The 10,650-nt window shown below is 43.4% G+C and overlaps 2 protein-coding genes across 2 annotated transcripts in view; one reads left to right on the forward strand and one right to left on the reverse strand.

The window, feature by feature from the left end:
• Positions 1-2,024: 2,024 nt before the first annotated feature.
• LOC104960770 (aspartate--tRNA ligase, mitochondrial-like) lies at positions 2,025-6,563 on the forward strand. Its single transcript, XM_010788925.1, has 4 exons — positions 2,025-2,230; positions 3,786-3,893; positions 3,991-4,104; positions 6,519-6,563. Exons 1-4 carry the CDS (start codon positions 2,063-2,065, stop codon positions 6,561-6,563), a joined length of 435 nt encoding a protein of 144 aa, XP_010787227.1. The 5' UTR covers positions 2,025-2,062.
• Positions 6,564-7,795: 1,232 nt separating this feature from the next.
• Positions 7,796-10,650, reverse strand: part of LOC104960769 (aspartate--tRNA ligase, mitochondrial-like) — a 9,373-nt gene continuing 6,518 nt past the window's right edge. The window contains exon 8 of the mRNA XM_010788924.1: positions 7,796-8,086. Within this exon, the coding sequence (XP_010787226.1) occupies positions 7,909-8,086 (178 nt within the window). The 3' untranslated portion in view covers positions 7,796-7,908. The remainder of the gene's footprint in view (positions 8,087-10,650) is intronic.

The raw sequence follows: 10,650 nt of genomic DNA on the forward strand, positions 1-10,650 counted from the left end.
TTCATCAAGTCATCAAGCCTGACAAGGGTCATGTTCACGACGGGCTGGATGGAGGAGATGTTGGCATCTTCTTTTTGGAATGTGAGGTTCAAGCGGATCACCACGGCCAAGACGTCAGTCAGCAGGTGATTAAAGGCAGGGAACATGAGCGTTTAGAGGCACTTTCTAATCCCCTTAGCGACCGGACAGTTTTTGTCAGCTTCCTACTCCTGCAACTCCAACACCAGAGCAACCCAGTTGGCACGTATGCCCTTAACTGCCCTCTCCAGCGACAGCCAGCGTGTAGCTGATGTTTGTTTTAGGCTCAGCAGGTCGTGTTCCTCCATTTCGTTTTGGAGTTCATTTAGTCCGTGTGTTCGAATGGGGGAATTCTTGTAGTATGTGTATATGTTCTCAATTGTCGTAACATACGCACTTATTTCACGCACAGCCTTGGAGGCATCGCGCGCAGCCAATGCCGTTCTGTGCGCACCACAGTGAATGTTTACGAGTTAGGGAAAGTCATTCACCGCATCTTTTGTGCAACTCCGTCCTTTCGACCCACCATCACATTCGCTCCATCACTTCCCAGACCGACGACCCGAGCCATAGCTACAACACGGCCCGATAGCACATCTTTTATTTTTGTTGTGATGCATTCTGGAGTGCCAGAGGGTATTACATAATTGCCAATAAACACGGTTTCAAGCTCCCCCTTTATGCTGAAGTGCATTTTCTCAACCGTGATATTAGTAGTTTCATCTACTATTACCCCAACGTATTTACTGTTGGCGATGTGATCATCGATAGTGCTGGTTATGGTCATTGCTATTGCCTCCTCCATCTGATGTCTGACTGTCTCATGGTGGGTGTACGTGTGCGCACTGTTGAGGTCTGGACATCCAGCAGATTGTAATAGATGTATTAGGTTGGGATATAGGTGGCTTGGGGTGTTTGTATTTGCCATATGCGATTTCTCCACATGCTTTACCATTGCCACGCTCTGGTTGACCACCCTTGAAGCTTCGATGTGGCTATGGCTACTTTTGTGATCATTCAACGCTGATTCCTGCATCGTCGTGCACCCTCGGGCAAATCCGTTACTCATCTTAGCTTCTCTACAAATGTCGCAGAACATTTTGCCAAAATGTTCTGCGACATTTGTAGAGAAGCTAAGATGAGTAACGGATTTGCCCGAGGGTGCACGACGATGCAGGAATCAGCGTTGAATGATCACAAAAGNCTCTCTATGGAGCACCTGTAGAAGGTCAGGATCCTCTCTATGGAGCACCTGTAGAAGGTCAGGATCCTCTCTATGGTGCACCTGTAGAAGGTCAGGATGCTCTCTATGATGCACCTGTAGAAGGTCAGGATCCTCTCTATGGTGCACCTGTAGGTCAGGATCCTCTCTATGGTGCACCTGTAGAAGGTCAGGATGCTCTCTAGGGTGAATCTGTAGAAGGTCAGGATCCTCTCTATGGAGCACCTGTAGAAGGTCAGGATCCTCTCTATGGTGCACCTGTAGAAGGTCAGGATCCTCTCTATGGTGCACCTGTAGAAGGTCAGGATCCTCTCTCTATGGTGCTCCTGTAGAAGGTCAAGATGCTCTCTAGGGTGCTCCTGTAGAAGGTCAGGATCCTCTCTATGGAGCACCTGTAGAAGGTCAGGATCCTCTCTATGGTGCACCTGTAGGTCAGGATCCTCTCTATGGTGCACCTGTAGAAGTTGTAGAGTATGTCCGTGTCCATGTCTAACCTCTGCAGGTTCACTGTAACTACTGTGCATATGACAATAAAGCCTTTTGAATCTTAAATCTGGTCAGATGTAGGAAAAGATTATGGTTTGTGTCAAAATAAGAACTTTTGTCATGGAACATATACCAACGTTACGTAGGATACATTACTTTAACTCTACGTACGTAATTTAAAATAACTCAATCTTGACTTTTTACATCGGACATGAAAAGCGCTGACCTGGGGGAAAATAGCTAACTGCACTTTTTCCTGGTTGTTGCCTAGACTTTACGAGTTGGTAAGAGTTCTGATGTGTGTTTTCCCATCATCTCTCTCAGGTAGACATAGAAATGTCTTTTGTGGAGCAGGCAGGCATCCTGGCCCTGGTGGAGGGGCTGTTAGCTTACTCCTGGTCTGCAGAGAAAGATCCCGTTCAGGTTCCTTTCCAAACCATGACGTATGAGGAGGCCATGCGGGACTACGGTGTGGACAAGCCTGACACCAGGTTCTGCATGAAGGTGAGTTGTTTGAGTTTTATTTACATTTGTTTGTTTCTGAAATTCTCCTTGATGCCTAGATGTCAGAGCTGACAACAACGTAACTTAAAGTTAGTTAGTGTTTACTTCCTGTCAGCCTGCTTCTGCTCTTACTGTTAGTGTTTACTTCCTGTCCGTCTTCTTCTAGTGATTCATCTGACATCCAGTGCTCTGTCTTTTAACCTCTTTCTTTCCCTTCTTTGATCCTCCTCAGCAATGGTCATTAGTTTGCGTGGCAGTAACCTCTGGAATGTCCAAATTGACAAATTAGAATTGAGTATTCCAGTCAGCCGTGTAACAATTACTAATATTACCCTTCTCACTAAATGGTATTGCTACGACTGGAGATGAACCTTGTTTTTCATATTTTGGATCATTTGTCCATTTGGACTCGCAATTATAAACTAAGTTCACAACTCTGCACTGCAGCTTTTAAATAACAGTTTTTATGTGGTCTCAATCACAAAGCTTGCCAAAATGTCTCCAGCTGGTTTATTTGAGGTGAGATAACATGGGGCTTAAGTTTGGGTAATGTCTTCTCTCTGTTTGTTTTACACATCCTGGTTCTCACAGGGAGTGTCCGGGCTGCACTGGGTCACAGGGGATGCTGTTTACTGGCCCTGATAACTCTGGTGAACACAGCTAGTGTTCATGGGACAGAGACAAGCACCATCATTAAAACATGAGTGGAGCACTACCGGGCAGAACATGTGAAATGTACAAAGAATCGCATTGTTCATCTAGGAACACTTCTCCAGATATTAGGAGATAACTAAAGTAAGGGGCTATAAATGAGTTTTTAATTTTGTATGAATACAACATATTTTTGGCATTTTCAACATGCTCAGTATTGTGTTTGTATTCTCTGATGAACAATCTATTACTGTGTGAATATGTAATGCTCCAAAAAAATAAAATAACAGTTTGTTCTGCCAAATCTGAGATCAAGAAGAGGTAAAGAAAGAAGCCTGTTGGACTTATAATGTTTTATTTACCAGAGCCATTTTAGTTTGACCTATAGTGATGGAATTTGCATTTGAAAAGCAACCTATGTTCCACATTGAAACACAAACATTATTTAAAAGTTTTATGTTTTGTTTTTTTAAACACTGTGATACTCGGTGTTTTGTATTAGCTTTTTTTATTTCTTAATGTTATGATTTTCTCTTTTTGTCGAATCAAATGTATTACATGTACATTTATGTTTTTATGATATGTGTTCTGTTTGATTAATCAACAGGGCTGTAATTGTGATGGGGCTCTGTTAGAGCAGAAACATGGGGGTGAATTGTACCTAACTGTATCTGTCATGAATTACATTATTAAGACTTAAAATAAAAAATTGTATAACTAATAATAATTCTAAGAAATGTTACGTTATTTCCAATTGAGCCATAAGAGCCCAATGAGTGGTGTTTTTAACCATGAATTTATCCGTTAATAATCAATGATGACAGTAAGTGTATGTTCAGGACGGTGTGAACATGACTGTGGAGTTGTCTGAATCTCTCTCTGTTCTCTCTCTCTCCGTGTCCAGCTGATGGACCTCAGTCCGGTTTTCTCATCCACTCAAGCAGAGTTCCTCAGATCAGCTCTCAGCAAACCAGCAGGCTCCGTTCAGGCCATCTGCGTCCCCAGTGGAGCGGTGAGGAAAAATACATCCAAGCATACTGTGCATACGTTGTGAGTTACAATGTGACAATAATTAAAAACAAAAATGTGTTTCTTGTGTTTGACTACAGAAACTATTTTCTGCTAAAGATTTGGAAGAATTGAAACGGACCGCTAGGACTCTGTTTGGACAAGTAGGTTTCTCTGATTTTTCTCTAAATGACTTTTTTCTTATTATAGATCAAGTAAATTATATCACAAATAGGGATAAAATTAGAGGAAATAAAAAGTTAGTCACCTACATTGGATGTACAAGGAATCTTTATGAAAAGTGTCTTTATGTGTAAGAGTATACAAAAGGAAAAGTATTGCTGTGCACTGAAGAAGTCTATCCAGTTGTTGAGATAATTTAGTCTGGACCAAAGCGTGGCTAATATTGCCATTCTTAGAGCAAAGCTGCTAAAGCGGCTAAAAACAATAGAACGTGCGTAGCGGTATATACGGAAGCCCTGAGATGACAGTGAGAAAAACACATTCTGGTGATCCATTGCCTAAGCCTGATCCAAACGGTTTCCTTCTCCTGTGTTTATAAACACAAGCCAAGATAATAGTTATTATTTTATTTAAAAAATGATCTTTGAAACATATATTGATATGATTGAAACACAAAAGAAAGAAAGTCATGAACAGTTATGTACTTGGTAAATGTGTATAGGCCAAACTTTTTTTTTTCATTTGGCAAAGCCTTTTTTTGTGTGTTTCACAAATTAACATTTATGTTGAATGATTTAGAAATAGAATCATTTTTTTTTTTATCCTGAAAGAAGTAATTGGATCAGACCTAAAAAGAGTTTTCCAAATTCATTTTTTTGTTTGCCGCTCAGGGCTTCCATAATTATGCTAAAATGACAGCAAACCAATATGTCACCTCTCAAACCTCTGTAGAGTTTGAAAGGTATTATTGTTTCCAACCCCAGTGTTTCCACATTGTCTCTTTTCTTCTCAAAGGTAACCTATTATGCAAAAGTATCAGGAAATACAACCCTCTCTCTTTTCCTCCTTACACACATCTCTAAAAACGGGGGCACAACGGAGCTGATCCAGATTTGCTGCGCTCATGACTAAAATGTGGGCTGGCTTTACATTGAACTCCTGGCAATGTCCCAACCTATTGTCCCTATATACAGTCGCTAGCTGAATCCCCTCCCTCAGCTGTATGTCTGTGTATTCAGCCGGATGTCTACGAGAGGGACTTAAGAGTAAAGTTGTTATATATATATATATATATATACAATGGCACTATTCTAGCGGTAAACACTGAATAAAGAACATGCAGAGGTATGTGCTGTACATACTTGCCAACCAGAGGTCGCGTTAACCGAATATTTTCCGTCAATGACGAATTTTTTCTAACAATGACTGAAAATTCTGAAAGCAGTCACAACAGATTAGAACACAACTCGGAACAGCGCCAAAATGTCCACCAGCGGCCCACATTATATTACATCCTTAGTGGCCAGGTCGACTGAGGGCGATCTACTGTACTCTACTGTAGTCTGTAACTATTATTTAGTCATTCAAACCCCTGTCCAGTTGGTGGCGAGTGTGTGTATATTAAGTAGCTATTGTCTAGTCTTGTTTTTGACCTCGTTGATTACCTCGTTGTTTGACCGGCTTTAGCAATCGCAAAATCGTCCGCAGCTTTTTTAATAAGCCCAGTAATTGTGATGGTGTGGATAAACGAGGTGAAAAAAGAGGGATTGATGCAGTGGAGGATGAGCCAGTAAGACTAAAACTGACAACGTTCAGCCAGTGGCAGAGGGGCAAGCAAGTGGCAAGGAGTTCAAGCGGGAGTACCGGGTTCAGTGGGAGCAAGAGTTTAAGTGGCTGAGGAGGGAAGATGGCAAAATGTTCTGCGACATTTGTAGAGAAGCTAAGATGAGTAACGGATTTGCCCGAGGGTGCACGACGATGCAGGAATCAGCGTTCAGGCTAGGCTACAGCAGGTCAATTAAATTGTTCTTGTAAATGTGTTGTTCATACAGTATTTTGATTGTAATTGTCTCATTTAAAACGATGGCATTGTTCATATTTGCCTGTTTAGGCACAATGGTTGCGTTGTTTTTAGCGGCCTCTGCCGCTCTGCTGTGCCGTCAGTGCAGGAACAAATAAATCATTCATGTTCGTGTTGACATGAAAAGTGACCACACGGTCGGTGTCTCTGTTCACCTTTTTTTTTCTCCATGCCCTTAAAANCTACAGGTGCACCATAGAGAGGATCCTGACCTTCTACAGGTGCTCCATAGAGAGGATCCTGACCTTCTACAGGTGCTCCATAGAGAGGATCCTGACCTTCTACAGGTGCACCATAGAGAGGATCCTGACCTTCTACAGGTGCTCCATAGAGAGAGGATCCTGACCTTCTACAGGTGCTCCATAGAGAGGACCCGAGAGAGCATCCTGACCTTCTACAGGTGCTCCATAGAGAGAGGATCCTGACTTTCTACAGGTGCTCCATCGAGAGAGGATCCTGACCTTCTGACCTTCTACAGGTGCACCATAGAGAGCATCCTGACCTTCTACAGGTGCACCATAGAGAGCATCCTGACCTTCTACAGGTGCATGTTACGACCCTGGGTCGTTATGTTGTTGTGTGCAGGTATTTTCTTCCTCCTCCTGTGTCTGTGTGGCTGCGTATGAGTGAACAGGTGGTGCCCGGTAGCTGATTGGAGGCCCTCGACAGGCAGATTGGTCCACCTGGGGAGACGGGAGGATATTTAACTGCAGCCGTGCAGTTCCTCGGCCGCTAGCGCTGACTCCACTTCTCCTACTCCCGGCGCGGCGCTTTTTGATATTTTGTTCTATGGTGTTGTGAGTGCACTTTGGTATCGTTTCTCCTTCTCCATAGAGAGGATCCTGACTGGCTGCATCACGGCCTGGTACGGCAGCTGCACCGCCCTCAGTCGTGAGGCTTTACAGAGGGTGGTGAAAACTGCACAGCACATCACCAGGACGGAGCTGCCCTCCATGGAGGACCTTTACTTCCAGCGGCTCATGAAGAAAGCCCTCAGGATTATAAAAGACCCCCATCACCCCAGCCACAAACTGTTCAGTCTGCTGCCGTCTGGCAGGCGCTACCGCAGCATCAGGACTAAAACCACCAGATTCAGAGACAGTTTCATCCCACAGGACATAAGATTGTTAAACACCTGAGCTTGCACTACTTTTTTTTTTGGGGACAATTTTATTATATTTTTATGAAAATCTATGTCTTGTAATTGCACTGTTGAGGAGCGTTTGACCTACATTTTTCATTCATTGCATAACTACACCTTAGTTGTGTATGTGGCATGACAATAAATCTTTGAATCTTCAGATATAGCAATGTACATCTGAACTCCCAGGCTCCTCCAACAACGCAGCATAAATATATATTAAGACACAAAACAATAAAAATACTGAAAGAATAAACTGAATATAAAAAAATTAAATAGTGCAAGAGAATGTTGCAACACTAATGTGCATGTAATGCACGAGAAGTAAACTATATACAAGTAAAATACAGAGTTAAAAACGAATTACGGTACAAGAATTAAACACTGCTTATTGTAGTAATAATAGAGTGTGAGTTGACAGATTACATTACATTACATTACATTGCATTTAGCTGACGCTTTTATCCAAAGCGACTTACAATAAGATGAATGCTTTAGGTTATGAAGACACTTCCCAAAGCTCAGGAGTTCAGCAGTCTTATGGCCTGTGGGATCAAACTGTCTGGTTGTCTTTCTCCTGATGCTGCGGTGTTCAGGTAGTTTTCGTTCCTTAAAATAATTAAGTAGTGAGTTTTCTAGAGGAACTGTGTGTGTATACTGTGAAGTCACTGTAATATTAACGGTTTACAGGCATGACGATGTGATCCTCCTCCATCCTGAGGCGTGCCTTTTTTTAGGAAACACTCCTGTGAGTTGTATCAGAGGGTAGGAACAAACAGCATGTATGGTCACACAGGTTAGTACTTAGATTGTACAGTTTGGTAAGTTCCCCGACTAGATTTGAAATGTTCGGCTCAAATACCAACCACTAAGGAAATAAAAAGAACAGTACAGTCTCAACATAAGTCCTGCTGTGTGGGTGCATTGTGTCCTCCGTCCTACCTGAGTGAACTCCGGCTGCCGGTCTGGTCTGGAGCCTTCATCTCGGTAGCAGCGAGCAACCTGGAAGTACCTGCCACACAGCGAAGACAAAGGATGTTATAACCAGGGGTGCACATAACTTTCTCAGTGAGGTACTCAGATGAGTACCTGGAGTCAGTGTTTGGTACTCCAACTTCTGGCTCCACTCAAAGTTATTTGATGAAGCCCTCTGTATCGCGAACGTCAACGGGGGGGGGGGGCTAGTGGAGTACTTCGTGACCACAGAGCGTCAACGTTGTGATCAGCTGTTTTAGCGCAGTTCTCCAGTGAAGGGGGGGAGTCTCCCTCCGCAGCCGGTTGGCGTAGTTTTGGCACAATTCCGTTGTACAGACCGACGTTAACAGCAGCCCTGTCTGTGCACACGGAGACCGACTCTGTCGCCCGGTGATCTAACCGCCTTCTGGAAAAGCTTCACAAGTACGTCGGTACGCAAATACGCTTTGTGACACAAGTGACGGTACGCATTTCAGATTGTTGACGCGCATGCGTACCAGTTATGTGCACCCCTGGTTATAACTCACCTTCACTTTTTCTTTCTATCAACTTTCTAGTTCATGTTCAAAAGGTATATTGTTTTCCCTGTACAGAAAACATGCTGTATTAGCATTGGTTCAAAAATGTCAAGGAACTTAACGGCACATTTCAAATGTATATTTATGTATAGATGTCGCAATTGTACTAAGCTTTGGCAATTCAGTATGTCATAATGATCATGCTAATAAAGTTATTTGAATTGATTTGAATGTTGATAATTACATCCATCTGGGATATTGGCTATAGCATGTTGAAGTGCAAATATAAAAAAAAGTGTATAATATTGTATATAATACTCTAGGTTTAACAACAAATCATTTGAAATAACAAAAGTGGTATCTGACTATCAAATACAGGCAAAAAGCTAAAACATATCAAACACATATGTATTTTTCAGTGATGAGCATGTGCAGATCATCACAAACAAACAGGTTGCATTCAAATGTTCAGTTATCTTAGGAAGGTTTCAAACAGAGTGAAATGACCCAGAAGCACCTCAGTGTCAGCCATGTAAAGAAAATGTCTCCAGCGATGGCTCCCGTGCCTTTGGCTCTTCTCCAACTCTGCATTTTCTTCATTATATTTCAGTGTTTGTTTACATTTGGGTGTGTGCTTTTAACTTTGTCCGCTACATGCAAGCGGATGCTGGCCTTTCTATCTGCCAAGGGAATTTACAGCGGTTGTGCTTACAGCAGTGTATGTTCCCCCGCACGCCGACAACAACAACAACAACAACAACAACACAGCGCTGGACGAGCTGTTTGGTGTAATCCAGGGGTTCCCAACCCCCGGGCCGCGGACCATACCGGGCCGCGGAGGTGTTACTGCCGGGCCGCGAAACAGCTGTGAGTTTAACGTAATATTTGCAGAACTATAAATATATAAAATTATTTTGTCATGTTTTTTTCAAGAAGTGTCATATTATTTCATCCAGGAGCCTAGTTAAACTTTCACCAAAAAACAGTTGAAAATGGCTTTTATGGTGTTCCGAGGGATTCGGCGGCTCAGCCTAAGGTCTCAGCCTCTCGTGCGCACGAGAAAGTTACCGGTGCGCCAAGTAGGAAGAGGAGCACAAAGGAGACAACTGTTTCATTGCAGACTGTTATGTTTATGTGGGGAAATGGCAGTGCATACATTATTTGAGATATATTTCAAACTCAGACTTCATTTTAAGGACATGTCGGCCAGGGGTGTAGAGCTATTTGTTTAAGCACCGGATTGGCAAAACAGGAGAGTAAACCAGTCAGCCTGATCTATGAATTTATGTCCGGGACTCTCACAGTATCTGCTGCACATAGCTCTTTTATAGATGGAAAACCTCCTTCACTTCATGAAATGGCTGCAACGCCAGGAGGCAGCGGAACATGTAACTCCGACTCTGAGAAGTGCAGCACCAGCACGCCGAGAGCTGTGTCTTGTTACGCAGCGGCTTCCACTGTGTTTTCCTTCTTCAGAACAGGGCTTAGAAGTGATGCAAGGCTGCTACGTGTTAACCACCACCATCAAACCTGCCCGATTATTCCCCTCATTCACTCGCTTATGAAGGAGATGCGCGGTCACCAAGGCGCATGATGTGTCACGTGTGCACGCGGAACAACCACACGCACACACACTACGGCCGAACAAAGCCCACGTACTACCAACACATACGTGCCTAGCGCACGGTGGAACAGTGGACCCATGTTTATTTACCACTTTCCGACATGGATAAAAGCTGCCGGCCCTCCTTCGGGGAATCAGACCACATCTCACTGCTGGCAGCTACTTTGAACACGCACGGAGTGGTGTGTGTTTGAGGATGACAAGCATCAACACACACACGGACGCGTTTGCTAGCAATCTGGCAAATGCATCGATGCGTGAGTACTGAAGATACGGTTTACCGGACACGTCCTAACCAAAAGCCTGATAACACAGCGAGGTGCGTACCAAGCTGGAAAAGCGGCCGCAACAAGGGGAGACTTGGATGAGTAAACGGAAGTCAAAGTACGCGCGCTCAGACAGGGTATATGGGCAGGAATACTGAAGTCAAATGTAAAACTTTAAGACTTTCCAGACCCC

This window comes from Notothenia coriiceps, unplaced genomic scaffold (genome assembly GCF_000735185.1).
Source record: "Notothenia coriiceps isolate Sejong01 unplaced genomic scaffold, NC01 NC01_scaffold00032376, whole genome shotgun sequence".
NCBI lineage: Eukaryota > Metazoa > Chordata > Actinopteri > Perciformes > Nototheniidae > Notothenia > Notothenia coriiceps.